The sequence below is a fragment of the Microtus oregoni genome, unplaced genomic scaffold (assembly GCF_018167655.1).
Source record: "Microtus oregoni isolate MIOR12 unplaced genomic scaffold, Mior012 000000F_ref0000247, whole genome shotgun sequence".
Taxonomy (NCBI): domain Eukaryota; kingdom Metazoa; phylum Chordata; class Mammalia; order Rodentia; family Cricetidae; genus Microtus; species Microtus oregoni.
The window spans coordinates 48,976,448-48,992,749 of record NW_024543059.1 but is presented as its reverse complement, the minus strand read 5'-3'; the positions used below and the strand labels follow the sequence as shown (position 1 = coordinate 48,992,749).

General features: G+C 37.2%; 1 protein-coding gene across 1 annotated transcript in view; it reads left to right on the top strand.

The window, feature by feature from the left end:
• Positions 1-16,302, top strand: part of Wls (Wnt ligand secretion mediator) — a 97,028-nt gene that overhangs the window by 60,134 nt on the left and 20,592 nt on the right. The window contains exons 4-10 of the mRNA XM_041650593.1: positions 1,507-1,668; positions 5,746-5,882; positions 8,851-9,019; positions 10,639-10,736; positions 11,102-11,165; positions 13,091-13,234; positions 14,168-14,251. Of these exons, the coding sequence (XP_041506527.1) occupies positions 1,507-1,668; positions 5,746-5,882; positions 8,851-9,019; positions 10,639-10,736; positions 11,102-11,165; positions 13,091-13,234; positions 14,168-14,251 (858 nt within the window). The remainder of the gene's footprint in view (positions 1-1,506; positions 1,669-5,745; positions 5,883-8,850; positions 9,020-10,638; positions 10,737-11,101; positions 11,166-13,090; positions 13,235-14,167; positions 14,252-16,302) is intronic.

The following is a 16,302-nucleotide window of genomic DNA, read 5'->3' as shown; positions in this document are numbered from 1 at the left end:
AAATAATTCACCTTTATTCAATTATTCAGGACACATCAAGTTATCTGCATGTAGATCTAATATTAATGACAGATTTCCAAGTACTTATCAGGGAAAAAAATCCCTGCTTGCTATAGCTCATGCTTCTGCACACTGTGTTTACCTCCTGTATCCACCTTTAAAAGGCACATATACAGGATGCCTTGAGAAATGTATAGAATTTATTTCCCCACTAACTCATCATCTTTCTTAAGTTGTTAGGAAGTTCAAGAGGCTTTTTTAGGTACTGGGTTAAATTTCTGTTTAGTTAAATTTTCATCTGTCTCTTGCCAATTTGCCTCTTGGATAGTTAGGAGGTTCAGGTTGGGTGTAGAAAATTTTGAATGAGCGTCTCTAGCAAACTAATTCCATTGTTCAAGGCACTGTGTGCAACTTCTCTTTCTTCTTCTTGTCTTTAAAGCCATTTTTATTTGATGTGTATTTTTTTCTCTATGTATGCAAGTACACCACCTGCACGAATTCTTGCAGGAATTTGGTTTTCTATTTCTGTGGAGAGAAACTGTGATCATGGCATCTCTTATAATGGAAAACATTTAATTGAGGCTGGATTACAGTTTCAGAGGTTAGTCCATTATTATCATGGTAGGACATGCCAGCATTCAGGCAGACATGGTACTGAAAGAAGGAGCTGAGAGTTCTACATTTTGATCCACATACAAAGGAGACCTCAAAGCTTGGCCCATAGTGACACACTTCCCCAATCAAGGCCACAAAGCCACACCTCCTAATAGTGTCAATAACTATGGTGACTGTTTCTTTCAGACAACTAACTACACAGACCATGGAAGCCAGGTGCCTTGGAACTCAAGTTATAATCAGTTTTAATCTGCTGTGTGGATGCTGAGAATAGAATTTGAGTCCTCTGCAAGAGCATCAAGTTCTCGTAACTGTTGAGACACTTCTCCAACCCCAATGTACTGCTGTTTTTGTCAAATCAAGAAGAGGAAGATAATTTTAGCTTTCTATATTTCACTGTGAAAATAATTAACCATTATCAAGATTGTGATAGACTTCATCAATGACTTTCTTCCCGAATACACACACACACACACACACACACACACACACACACAGGAATCTTTGGAGGTCTCTTAGGAATTACCTAAAATAGTTGAACGGTCTGATTCAAAGCTCTAATGTGGTTTCTAAGTCTGAGAAAGGCTTCAAAGGACAGAAGAAATCTCTGCTTTTTATCTAAATTTTATTTTTTAACTAAAATGGGGCTGATTTCTTCCCCATCCTACCCTCCTCTCTCTCTCCTTCCCTCCTTTCCTTTCTTCCCTTTTTCTATCTTGGTGAAGTAGTTCAGTGAAAACAGGGATTTCAGTATTCCTTGTAAATCTGTGCCTTTAATGTGCATCTTCACACATTAACATTTTAAAATTGATCACATGAACTCAATGCAAATGAATGCATATAGTGTTTTGTAAATAGTAATCTGCCTTAAACCATCTAATCTCTTTCCAGACTTTAGAGCATGAAGGTCGTTATTATGAATGTGATGTCCTTCCTTTCATGGAAATTGGGTCAGTGGCTCATAAATATTACCTTCTAAATATCCGACTACCAGTGAATGAAAAGAAGAAAATCAATGTCGGGATTGGGGAAATAAAGGATATTCGGTTGGTGGTAAGTGGACGTAACTGAACCAACAGTCTGTGACCTTGAAGCAGCAGTCAATACAGTATTCATAAAAGTGTCACAAAGAGTTTTATCTTAGTTCTTTCATGTCTTTCCTCACATAGAACCTTAAAAGCTCCTGGGAAGGAAACTCTTCTATTAGTTCTGCCATTTATATGCCTATCTGTTTGCTTCTCTAAGAATAACAACACAACCATGTTGATTAAAATTCTAAATTAAAATGATTTGCATAAAGTTATTTTATTGTATGCATGATTTTTAATATTAATGCTTTAATTTTAATGAGGTCTTTGAGAGTTTTCAGTTTCATATATGTTTGGATCATATTTGGTCCCCCAACTCTTTCCAGATCTATGTTTTCTTTCCTATCCTCCCAACTTTGTGCCATGAAAAAAATCAAACCAAACTAAAACAAAATAAAAATCTTTCAAGATCTGTTTGTGCTGCCCAAAATATCATTAGATGTTTATTCTTCCACTGGAGCTTGCTTGGTTGACTTACAAAGGGCTGTACTCTTACATAAAACACTCTCCTTCCTTCCCCAGAAGCTGAGTTGCCAATTGCTCTGTGGCTAGTAGTGGGGTTATGTGTCCAATTCTCTTCTCCATGTGTGATTTGGCCTTATCGGGCTTGTACAAATTTTATGCATTCTCTGGTAACTGCTATGAGTTTATATGAACCTTGCTGTTCACTGATGATATTTCCTTGTGGTCATCTATCTCTTCTGGTTCTTTCAGACCCCTATTCTGAAATGATCTCTGAAACTTGAGAGGAATGGTATGGTACATTTTCCTTTAGGGCTAAGCATTCAGCCTCTTATTCTTTTTACCTTGAGCAATTGTGGATCTCTGCACTTAATATCTTAAGTAGTCTTTTTTTTAAAGATCACCAAAAGTCAAAGTTTTTAGATTGATAATTCAACATTGACTTACAGAGAACATAGAAAATTTTAGCTGACTTTCTATTTTAAGCTTCACCCATACTGGCTAGGATTCATAGTGCTAGCTAGAAGTTGCTATATATACTACCGGAAGCTAAAAAAATAACTGTTAGTCTCAACCAGCAAGCTATGATAATAATTTTCTTGCAAGATATGTCCACTGGTAAAATACTGGCACAAATATTATATGAATAACTAATCAGTTTTTGATGATTTAAGGCATGCTGCATGGAATGGAACTTATACCTGACAGTGTTAATGATGCCAAAAACCTGAGAATAAATACATCATGTGCCCTAGGGAAAACCTACTGCTGTTATTCTGATAAATGAACATAACAATAAAATCTCCTAAGAGATACTGTTATATCAATATCAATATATGAGTGCATATATTAGGGAAGTATCTTCTTGCAGTAAATGGCAATTAACACAGAACCCCACAACTGAACAGCATTCAGAGAATGCGATTTTGGAATGCTCAGCTCCAAATGGGTTGTCTTTATCACATTCCTTCTCTCAGCGATTAGGAATCTTTGTAGAAGGAGGGAATGGAGAGATTGTCGGCACTAGAGTGTACATTTTACATACACAACAGAATAGATGCACACCTAAGTGTACAATATAAAGCCAGAAAAAATCCTAGTGCTAAAAAGGGAGTGTGAGCACAAAGTCCTACTCCTAGCCAAGAAGTTGTTCATTATTTATATTTTGTAGGATAGGGAAAAATCAGTTTTCACCAATGAAATGACAGACACTGTCTTTATCAACCACACTCCAGGGCAGGTTCCATGCACAAGAATTGTTGGCTACAAAAGATTAGACTCCATGTCTTGTTTTTGATTTTGCCCTTTTTGTTTGCTTGTTTTGTGGGATTTTTGTTTTAGTTGGTAAGTAAGAGAAAAAGAATACAAAGTAGGGTGAGTAAGGAGGGGGGAGGATCTGGGAGGAGTTGACAGAGGAAAAAGAATATTATCAAAACATATTGTATGAAATCCTCAAGGAATAAGTAAAAATATAAGGGAAAAAGAAAAAGAAGAAGCAGATGTTTTACTTTGTTTACAGTTCAGAGTATAAGAGTGAGCATGGTCCTGCAGCTTCCTCTTGATCATGCCCACATTGTTGTACAGATGACCATGCCAACATGCCAGGGTCCTGGCACAGGAAACGTTGTAAAGGCCAAGACACTAGCTCCCAGCCCCTACCCAGAGTTCCAAAAGAGAAATGTTTCTCAGGAGTGTGGATTGAAATATTTCTATAATAACTTTTACACAGTATCTTAGTCATTTTCTTTATTTCTTCTTTAATCCTAATTCTCTTGTCCTAATTGTCTAAAATTTCTTTGCTCTAATTTTCTGTCCCAATTCTAATATCCTTATTTCTTTTTCTTATTTGTACATTCTACATCCTTATTCTTCTGCATTTCTACATTGTTCTTTCTGTCTTATTTCTTTTGCCATCGTACATTACCAAGCATTTATATATTCATTATTAGTAATAAAAAAAACTACAAGGAAAATTCTCAGGGACACAGGCATTGTTTGAAGATACATAGCAAAACTTATCAGCTAGTTTGAAGCCAACCACAACTACTGCTGTAAGGAGGTTCTGGCCCTCTCTTAAAGGGGCCACTACAGGTTACAAAGGGAGAAAATGAAACCATTGAGAGAACTAAGGAAAAGGCAAAGAATAGGTGCATTATTTTACTATATCTGGACATAGTTAGCCAATTAACAGCCTTTTTCTAAACACCTAAATCTCAGAACCTAAACAAAAAGTTAGTATAATGAATCTAAAAACTTGCACAAATATTAACTGCTATTATGAATCAATGCAAGGAGGTGCCGGTGAAGGAAGCGTAGGACAACGTAAATGCTATTGATCTCTTGAAGGACTATGATATAACAAGACAGACGCCTGTAATACCACCCTAGTTTACCATGAATTTTCTGAGGGGCTGAGATCCTACAAGGCCAGACACCTGCAATTTCATAAGTAAAATCTGTGAAAGTTCTGTTTGTGATCTGTCCAGAAGAACACATGTCTGGTCAAATTGCTCTGTCACTAAGGCTAATATATTTCTCACTGTAATGTGGAGAACATAGTGTAGAGAGAAGTCATCTTCCTGACCAGCCACAAATATGTGTGTCTATAAGACTGAAATGCAATCATGAGGTTATAAGTCCACATTACATGAAAATGCATGGTAATGGGGAGATATAATAGCTATTATTGCACAAGTGAAATTACAGATGAAAGTAGCAGTTTTCAGAGTCAGTGGTCCTGCTGACCTTGCCAGGAAGGTTTTCTCCATCTGAGATTAATTTCTTTGATGGGTTGACGTCTGGATTATCAATTACTATAAGCTGTCATCGTGTTATGGTCTGCAGTAGCTTGTGACAAATGCTCCTGACACAACCTAAAGCTGGAATTCGGCGCCTTAGCCTCTCTCCATTGATGTGGTGGGTTCTATGATACCTTAATTGGTCTTAAGATCACATAAAATTATTGTAGTTATTTCTAAGGTCATAGTGTGATCATGATTGCATATAAACAGGATAAGAAAATTAACATTTTTACCATAAAAGTCACAAATGTTAGTGAGAACAGTGATGATTTAGGTTCTTTCCATGTTGTTTAATGAAAGGTATAGAACATAGCATAAGGAGGCCACATTTTAAATCAAACCTCATTCACACAAACGCAAGAAAATTAGAAATTAAATTAAAAGCACAGGTAAAGATAGAGATGTATAACATATTTCTGTAATGACTTGTGCTTTTTGCTTTTATTTTTTCTTTTAATGGCATGTTATGAACATAATGTAATTCTGCTTTCCAATACTGCTTACTGGACCTATGTGGTATCTCCAATGTTGAATGAAGACCCTACAGAAAAATCTTTGATTATGTTCTTAATCAATCCCTTGACATAGCATGGCCCATTTTTATGATTTTCATTATATTTCTATGATATCTGAGGAAGCGACAGAGGGTATATGAGGGCAGTACCTTCTGTGACTATGGACACTGTTGTGTAGGTAAACTGTTTGCTCATCTGTATTTGTATGTAAAAAATAACAGTAATGTATATTCATCTCCAAAATTATATTTGGTTTTGGTCTAGGGAATCCACCAAAATGGAGGCTTCACTAAGGTCTGGTTTGCTATGAAGACCTTCCTCACACCCAGCATCTTCATCATTATGGTGTGGTATTGGAGGAGGATCACCATGATGTCCCGACCCCCGGTACTTCTGGAAAAGTAAGAACTGATTCAGATCACACTTAGAAAATGCTAATTTTCTGTAATTTGCCGTGCTCTTATTTTGTGTGTCTAGTTCAAGCAACCAGTGTGCTACTCCAGCTGGTGAATTGATTTGAAAGTCATTGTGAACTCTTTGTCTCCTTCAGATTTCATAAACAAATTATCCGTTAATCTTAAGAATGATAAACCTCACACTGCTGTCTTTGCTGTTCTTCTCCAGGGTCAGATTTTAGATGTTTCTCTATCAATGGATTGTTTCACTTTCAACTCAATTTAAACCTTCTCATACATAGGATGATGTTCCTGTAGATATAGTTCATTTCTTTCTCACATCAAACAACTTTTTTTTCTCTTAGTTCCATTAGTATTATACATAAATATGCTGTACCATGAGAAAGTACTTCTTTCTGAAATAACCATATCATTTTCTCCTTTTACAAGAATCCTCAAAAACCTTGCTCACATGTCTGCTCCAGTTCTCTCTTGGTTCCATTTCAATATTGATTTATCTCCACTGTGCCATTTTACAGGTTTTTGAATCACCTCCACAGCCCAAATACCTTCTTTGTCCCATGAGCAGCATTTTACACAGCTAATCACCCTGTTTCCTTTATTCATTCAACCTTATTGTTTTTTGTGTATTGTTCTCCTTTGTTGGCCATCACTTAGTCTTCATTACTGTTTCCCCATCTTTCTAGCTTCTTACACTGTTGAAAAAGGGCAGAGACTTTGGACTTGCTTTCTTTATTAGCTCTACTTTTTCCATAGTGATCTCTGTAAATCAAAATTATGCATTGTATGATGATTCTTGTTTTATATACTTAGCCTTAACCTCTCCCAACTCTAGATACAAACATAGGAATTATTTATTTAGCATTTTCTTTTGCACCCAAATCATTGCTCAACTGGGTTATAAGAAGCACTTCCTTGCACAATTATACTTACTACATTATATATACCAAAAGCCTCTGTGTTCCCTTTACGGGTCAATAAAATCACTCCACTCCATTGCTGAAACCTCTGCTAGCTTTGCCTTGTCCTATAAAGTCCATTGAATCTTAATCTCCTGTTCTCTGCAGTACCTGTGATAGTGCTCAAATGCCTTGGATTCTAGGCTTTCACCTCAAAGCTTTTAAACTTGTTCTTTTTTTTTTCCTTTTTTTTTATCGAGAAATAAAAAATTTCCGCCTCCTCCTAGCCTCCCACTCCTCCCCCCTCCCCCCACTCCTCTCCCCGTCCCCCCACTCCTCTCCCCCTCCCTCTCAAGTCTGAAGAGCAATCAGGGTTCCCTGCCCTGTGGAAAGTCCAAAGTCCTCCCCCCTCTGTCCTGGTCTAGGAAGGCGAACATCCAAACTGGCTAGGCTCCCACAAAGCCAGAACATGTAGTAGGATCAAAACCCAGTGCCATTGTCCTTGGCTTCTCAGCAGCCCTCATCGTCCGCCATATTCAGAGAGTCCGGTTTTATCCCCTGCTTTTTCAGTCACAGTCCAGCTGGCCTTGGTGAGCTCCCAACAGATCAGCCCCACTGTCTCCGTGGGTGGGTGCACCCCTCTTGGTCCTGACTTCCTTGCTCATCTCCCTCCTTCTGTTCCTCATTGGGACTTTGGGAGCTCAGTCCAGTGCTCCAGTGTGGGTCTCTGTCTCTATCTCCATCCATCGCCAGATGAAGGTTCTGTGGTGATATGCAAAATATTCATCAGTATGGCTATAGGATAGGATCATTTCAGGTTCCCTATCTTCAGCTGCCCCAGGAACTAACTGGGGACCTCGCCTTGGGCACCTGGAAGCCCCTCTAGGTCCAAGTCTCTTCCCAACCCTAAGATGACTTGTTCTTGTTATCTGAAATAGTACTTCCCAGGTATCTTAGTACCTCATTTACTCCTTCCCTTTAAGCCCTGTTGTGCTGTTTTTGATTGCAGTGTTTTGTTGTCTCCCACCCCATTCATCCTATTTAAATCATTATCAGTCCTCTTTCTATCTTTATATTTCTTTAACTTTAAATTAATATCTATAACTTTAAATTAATATCTGTTAATGAATGAATGTTGTAGTTCTATTAGTTAAACTTTTTATTGGCTTGCTAGTCTCTTTTAAGGTAAACTTTACGTAAGTTTCTTCATGAGCTATTCTTCTCATGTCCTATTATTTCCTAAAATATGCTATACATAGATATGTAAATATCCCTGCTCTTCCAAGCCTCTCTGCATCCATTTAGACTCTTCTCTCTGCCCTTTTCACCTTCATTTCCTCAACTCTTTATGTACTTAGTTTCTGTCTCTGTAAAAGGCCTCTAAACTGTGATGATGTTGCTTACCAATTTACTTTAATGCCTTTTTGTCTGGCTTTCCCATTAAATGCAGTTCCCTGAGTTAAAACATTAGACTTTCTCATATATGTATCTGTAGCCTTAACAGCATTCTTGGTACATTATTTATGGCTTATAAGCATATGCAAATGATGGATATAGAAATGTTTAAATCAGAATGACATTTTAATAAAGAAGGGGCAAGTAAATAGTGTGGTGAAAGAAAACAAAACAAGTTGCCAATTGTATTTATGTGTAGTTATATAATTCTTTATTGAAACAAATATACTTACACAATTAGCAATTGCCAAGGTTATCACAGTAATGGTGTGTATTCTTAATGATTGGATCAGTGATATTATGAAGATGTAAGAGGGTCTAGTTATAGTAAAACTTATCTGTTTAAGAAGGGAACAGGGTTAAAGTGTGTATTTCTCAGGTGACTCTATTTTGTGATACAAAGGTTAGTGTTACACCCTTTCATTTTCCAGAGATGTAAATTAGGACATTTTGTATCCCAGAGTGGAAACTACATGAATGCTAAGAAAGTGATCAATTAGCTAAAATCTGAATAAATAGCATCTCAGTTCTCAAAATTTGCTTCAGACTTTTAAAGTTTGCCCTCCAGAGTAACATGGTTCTTATGGGTACTTTCTCAGAGTCATCTTTGCTCTTGGGATTTCCATGACATTCATCAATATCCCTGTGGAATGGTTTTCCATTGGGTTTGACTGGACCTGGATGCTGTTATTTGGTGACATCCGGCAGGGCATCTTCTATGCAATGCTTCTTTCCTTCTGGATTATCTTCTGTGGTGAACACATGATGGTAAGAACTTCTGGGGAAGGGATATCTGTCTGTCCATAAGCGTCTTTGAGAAAGTTGCTGAGCTGAAGTCTACTTGCTTATGCCTCTCTTAAGCTATTGGAAGGTAAAAGAAATGAGGGACCATAGGTCTAACTCTATCCCTGCAGGTTCATAGTCTTTCTTCACTAGTAACTTACTGACTGTTTTGAGGCAAATGCCCTAATCTCAGGCCCTTGTTTGTGAAATGTAGTAAAAAGTCTTAATGTATGTGAGTTTTTGTTTCCTTACAGAAAAAGGAATAATGCTGTGAAAGAGAAATATATAAAGTCTGATCATTATTTTTATTTTTTGCCCTTTGGCTTGCCTTCTGCTTTCCCTAGACTTAAAAGCAGGACAACTACCAGGCAATGTGTTCATTCCTTTTTTTCAGCTAGCAGCTTAGCCAAGTGATCCAGTGACACCCATTACCCGAGAATACTGACCTCTTTGCATGGCATCAAATTCTATTTTAAGAAAGGCTGAGTTACCATAATAAAAATAAGATGGATCTCATTCTTACATTGTGGCTAAGATGCAGTTATGTCAATAAGAACTTTTATATTCAAGTTAGGCTTCAGAAAAGAATGCTTTTAAATTGTTTATTTAAATTACATTTATTTGTGTGTGTGTGTATATATGTATGTCCATGTGTCTGTGTCTATGTGTGTATATTCGTGTGTGTGTGTATAAGTCAGGGGTCAGTTTTCTGGAGTTCTCTCCTTTCACTGTGTGTATCCTGATGATTGATTTTGTGTTTTCAGATTTAGCCATAGCTGCTTTGACCCACTGAGCCATCATGCCAGTGCAGAGGCTATTTTTAAGTTTCATTATGATTTGATCATTAAAATCAAATTTGTGAAGCCAGTTCCCTCTGCAGGAGAACAGTGTAAGAAGAGGGGAATTTACCTACAACCAAATTCCACCTAAGAGGTTTTACTATATGACGGGTCCTCCAGCAGAGATGCCCTGGCAATGAGATAAGGACAGTAGGGCCCCAACCAGGGTGATTATTCACAATAAGATTGTATAGACCACCAACCCTGCCTACAGGCATATATATATATATATATATATATATATATATATATATATATATATATATTCTTTTTCTTTCGTTGCCCATCCAAAGGAATACTTCATGTTGTACTTCTGGCAAATGCAGGCGTCTTAAACAGAAGGACTTTGAGTTTCAGGCTAACCTGGGATATATTTCAAGACACTCTGGAAATTAGATAGGGGTGGAAAATTGTTCCTTGTGATGATGAAGATAAGATAAACTTAGCTAAATGAAGTACCTTATTGTTTTTATTTCTTGGTGATCATTTTACCTTTATAAACAAAAATTATTACTAAACAACAATTTATTTTGTGGGACAAAAATTTCCCTAACGTCATTCTTTGTCATCCCACAGTGCTGTGTGCATTCTTATTGACAACCCCAGTGACTGGGCTTTGTGCTATGTCCTTCAGCTGACATGACACTGAGAGTTTTATTTCTTTTGTTTCTAATGCTATCATCTATCAAGTACATAGTAGGTGATTAGCTAGATCGCCTATGGAATAGATTTGCTCTTCTCCTTCTTAAATTTGTTTTATATTAGGATCAACATGAGCGGAATCACATTGCAGGGTATTGGAAGCAAGTTGGACCAATTGCTGTTGGCTCTTTCTGCCTCTTCATATTTGACATGTGTGAGAGGTAAGCAGATATTGAAGTCACTCCAAGATGAAATGTGACATTCTTTGTCTACTTCCATCTTTCTAGAAGGAGTTTTTAAATGAAGAATGGTGGTTGGTTGTCCATGGGATTAAATATTGGAGAAGTCATATGCTCAGAAGTCTGTGACAAAACCAAAGGCTTATCCCTTTATACATTCAAAGTGCTTTGGATCATATTCTCAAGCTCTATATGCCCTTATACTCTCTGAAGTTTATTTTCTAAATATGGTACACTAACATCCCTACCATGGTCCCCTTGCCTCTCTTCATTGCTTCAATATTAAGGAAAAGCTCTGCTCTGCACCTGTATTTCATTTTCCATCTTGTTTGTTTTTGTTTTTATAGAGGAGTGCAACTCACAAATCCTTTCTACAGTATCTGGACTACAGATGTTGGGACAGAACTGGCTGTATCCTTCTTTGATATATTTGAGGTTTCATTTTTGTCTCCCTATCTGTCTGGGCTTCATGATCATTTTCTGTATTTCAGCAGATACTCTCTAGATGAGCTCAGCCAGGGCTTTGGTCCTCAGACCAATAGCAACAATTAGAGATAAATATTGAGAAGAATTAGTATGTGCTTTCAGACTGTGATAGCAGCCAAAGTGGGAGTTTTCATGATCTCCCTGTGCCATAGGTTTTAGATACAGTTCAAAGTTTCTGGACTGAAGTATATCCTAAATCATCTATTTTATAAGGTATTTGCAGCTTCTTCTTGAGCCACAGAGATACTTTCTGGTTCCTAGAACAGAGGTCACCTATATGAGAGGGAAACTTCTGCTCTAGAAAGCTTGGGACCAAAGTCACCATTATGTAGGAAAGCTGGGGTCTGAGGTGACTTGTATGCAGCGCTTCTATAGGAAAGCCAGTCCTTTATCCAGTGAAACTATTGTCAAATCTTCATAAAACCACCTTTAGTTCCTGAGACTCAGTGGGACTGACACTAAGGTAATTAGTTCTTGAGCAATGCTGAGGCTCCTGATTGGTCCAAATTATCACCATCTGCATCACTTCAGTGAAGAAAAATGAGTCTTAACCTATTCCTTAATGGTACTTATTTTAAAATCTGATATTCTTAGCACCCTGTTTAATATTCTAAGAGAAAAAGCCTCTTCTCTGTAGTGAGAGGGCAGCCTGGAGTTCTGCTCTTTCTTAACACGTAATGCCTTGACATGTCCCTTGAATATACTTTGTTTAGTGGTGGTATTTATATCAATTTCTTAATGCCACAGAATTTTGTGAGAGAACCAGATACATAGTGTTGGTACCTTTAATTTAGAAGAATTGAACTTCCTCTACTTCCCATCCCCCACAGTGGTAACTGTACAAGACGAACAATTGCAATGCCTGATTCAACCCTTTCATTTTACGCGTAGGATGAAAGGCAAGGGAAGCAAATAAAATTTCAAGTCCTGCAACAATTAACCATCTTCTCTTTATTCCAAGGCAATGTTGGTCATAGGAAAGAAGGAATAATTGCATTAAATATACTACTTAAAGAAAGGTAGATGTATAGTTTATTACCTGTCAAAATATTGGAAAAATATAGGCAATTTGGAATCCAGCTGGTAGAAGAAAGAGGAGCTGCAGTCTGTTTTCTGCTGTTCTGACAATTCACACTGCTCTCTATCTTGCTGGTTCTCAAACTCTGTGCCCTGGTGGTAGGTCTCAGAATTTCTCCAATGGGTATACTCTCTGGATCCACAGTCCCTGCTTTTTCTCTCCATCCTTTGGATCCTTGCCAACTCCCTCCCCTTTCGTTTGCTACTGAACTTACTCCATTTATGCCTTCCCCAGGGTATCTCAGTCTTGTTCTTAGAAAAGTCCAAGCACAGCAGAGTGGTTCCAGACATGTTTACCCTCATTTTCTAGAAAGTTATGATTAGATAGATATATGTACGGTGGGACTCAGGCATCTTTATTTGAACTCTCTCAGTGATTTTTAAACAGTTTCCCATTTAGTAACAAATATCCACTATACTAGTGTGTTTAAATTCATGACACATTTGAATTTCCTTAAAATATGCTTGAAAAACAGATGCTGATTTACTAGCTCTAAGAGGGACCCAACTCTATTTTGTAAAATTAGACTACAGTTTTTTCTCTTTTTCTTGGCTTATAACATTATTTGAATATTCCCTTCTGAAATTGTTGTGTCAGAAAACCCTAATCAGTGGCATCAGAAAACCAGGTTTTAATAGTAGTACCTTCCTTAAAACCTCTTGAGCACTTGGAGATAATGTTGAGTGCCTCCAACACAGCTGTTGAGGAGTTCTGTGCCCTTTTAGCACATGTTCTTGGCAAATTTGTCCTTTCCTTCACTGTACACTTGCAGATGGCTTTCATCATTGTGGCAGGGATCTGCCTCTGCCTCTATTTTCTGTTTCTGTGTTTCATGGTATTTCAGGTATTTCGAAACATCAGTGGGAAGCAGTCTAGTCTCCCAGCCATGAGCAAAGTCCGACGGCTCCACTATGAGGTAAGCAGCTATCTTAGTTCATTCTAGAATTTATGCTAATGATCTCTAGCAGGATGTGTAAACACTCACCTCTCTACTTTGGCTTTTACATGGATTCAAGAAATTGAGTTCAGGTTGCTAAATATGTTTAACCAATGCTATTATTCTCTGAGCAATCTTTCTTATCCATGCTTACCAGACTCTTGGTAGTACACATTCTCTAAAATATCCAGCGGGTGCTCAAGTATAGTTCAATAATCTGCTTCTAGTTTATATTAGCTATTCAAGAGAAACACCTAGCCTCCTCCAATCTCTAATGCAGGTGGCACATTGACTAGATTCATTACTTTTTATGTGAAAAAAGGAGAAACTGCAGAATCATGGTGTACTGCACAGTTAGTCCGCACAGAAGACACCTAATCAGTAGGCACCATTCTTTAAACCCTGATAATTTTGGAAACCAAAAGTACTTTCTCAGGCTTATCTGTTTCCAGAGCTGGAGTGACAAATGAGAATATTAAACCAAATTGATTTCACTTTGACTAATACAACACCCCTCCCTAAATTGGAGAAGAATTTTATTATAACTGTAGAAAGCTTTTGTTTGGTAACTTTAACTTTTGTGTAGAATTATATAACCTGTTTATCAGGGAACTTTGTAGCTCAATGATGTGTTGTGAATGTAAAATCATAGACTCCAGCATCATTGCTTCATGAGAGATAAGAACATAGAAAATATTTTGTTTAAGAATTCCCTCAGCTACATTCACCTTTACAGGAAGGATGTTAACATGTCGAACGATTTTACTGTCATTCTTAGGGATTTGGTTTTGCACATAGGTAAGTTGGTAAGTAGATAGACAGACAGACAGACAGACAGATAGATATGAAGAGAGGAGGGGGCAGGGGGAAAGAGAGAATATATTGAACAATTCTTCCTGTCTTTTTTAATAGGGTCTGATTTTCAGGTTCAAGTTCCTCATGCTTATCACCTTAGCCTGTGCTGCCATGACTGTTATCTTCTTCATTGTTAGTCAGGTGAGTGAATCCTAAGCCTTCTCAAGAGACTGTCCCTGAAGTGGTCCCCATCTCTAACAGAGGAGATTTTTCAGAGTTGCTGAGAACAAAAGCAGAGAGGCTTATTTTCTTTAGCTAAGCAAAACACTTTTTAGATCACTCCAGCATGGGACTTTCCGCAAGCTGATGACATAGACTTCCAGTCCTACCTTGAAGAAAGTTGCTAAGTATTTATGCTAAAACCTATAGCCATATTGAAGGGACATTTCATTTCAGAGAGTAAATGTTTCAAGACCTGTGATGTAACATTAGTAAGCATGTGCTAATTTGATTGGGTCATTACTTAGCATTAACGAAGATTCTTTGACAGGCCTTTAGTCATTCTGTGTGATAATTACATTGCCACCTAAACATGAACATGACTCAAAAGTCCCATTGATAGAAAATTTTCCTTATACTATTTCTTAAACTCAGTTTGATGTACTTTAAAATCTCAATAATGATGTTTGTAATATTTTAAAATATTGATTACTTACTTTGAGAAGTGAAAAAGTCTATCTAAAATCCGATATAGAGTGCACATATTAGTCAGATGGGTTTCACAAAGTTCTTCTGAGGTAAGTTGGATAGAGACTATTAGTCATGTTTCTGAAATTATCATTATCATGGCTTTTGAGGTATTTTCATACATTCTGTTTTCCAGAAATGTAGTAATTTAGTGGGTTATTTAACATTTCTTAACATATTAACATTAATCTTTTTTTCACTATGCAATAGTACCATATATAGAAGTAATAGCCAAGTATTTAGTATAGTCCCTGGTATGTCATAAGCATGAACAGTTTTGTTAGTAACTTACCAAAATGCATACAAATTGGAGACTAGAACTCAGTCATTTTGGATCTTTTATTGGATCTATTTGGATAGCATAGAGCAGCATTCTGGTATAGCCTTAGGAAAAGGGTGATTTATTCTTTCATCTACTAGCAAATTTTTCTTTAGTTTATGAACTCTGTGTGAATTCCTTTGACAATCTAGTGAAGCTATGGTTCTGTTCTCAGAATGCTTCTAAATAAGTAAAATAAAATATTTCAGATTTCAAAAAGAATCATATACATTTATATATATGTATTTAATTATATACATCATAGATAACTCATACTTACTATAAATATGTCCTTAGCAACTAATTCATTTTTTATTTTTTTAGAATAATCTTTTTCATTTTATATGCCAATCTCAGTTCTTCCTCCATTCCCTCTTCCTGCTCTCCATTTCCCCCGCTGGCCCCATCTGCTCCTCAGAGAGGGTAAGGGAAAGTCAACAAAGTTTGTCACCTCTCTTTGAGGCAGAACCAAGGCACTTCTTCCTCTATCTAGATCAAACAAGGTATCCCTCCATAGAGAATGAGCTCTAAAATACCTGTTCATACACTAGTGATAAATCTTGATCCCACTGCCAGTGGTCTCACAAACTGCCCAAGCCACCCACATTCAGAGGGCCTAGTTCATTCCTATGCAGGTTTCACAACTGTCAGTCTGGAATTGTGAACTCCCATTAGCTCCGGTCAGCTGTTTCTGTTGGTTTCCTCATCATGATCTTGACCACTTTGCTCATATAATCCCTCCTCCCTCTCTTCGACTGGACTCCAGGATCCAGGAGCTTGGCCCGGTGCTTAGCTGTGGATCTCTCCATCTGCTTCCATCAGTTACTGGATGAAGGTTGATCGTATGTAGAAATAACTTAAACAATATACCTACATGTGTTTGCACATTGTTCACTCCATCTTCTTTTACTTGTAATAGGAGTGTGTTTGTATCAAACCGTTTATAAAACCTTGGAAACTTTATTCCAAATATAGTAAAGCAATTGCTAATTCAGAATGAGTTCTTCCAAAATTTTTATTACATTTATTTGTATGTTTTATTACATTTATATGTGTGTATCACATTTGCAATAGGAGTCAGTTTTCTCCTTCTACCATGTGAATCACAGGGATAAAATCAGATCATCAGTCTCAGCGACAAATACCTTTATCAGCTGAGCCATATCTCTGGCTCTTGAATACATCT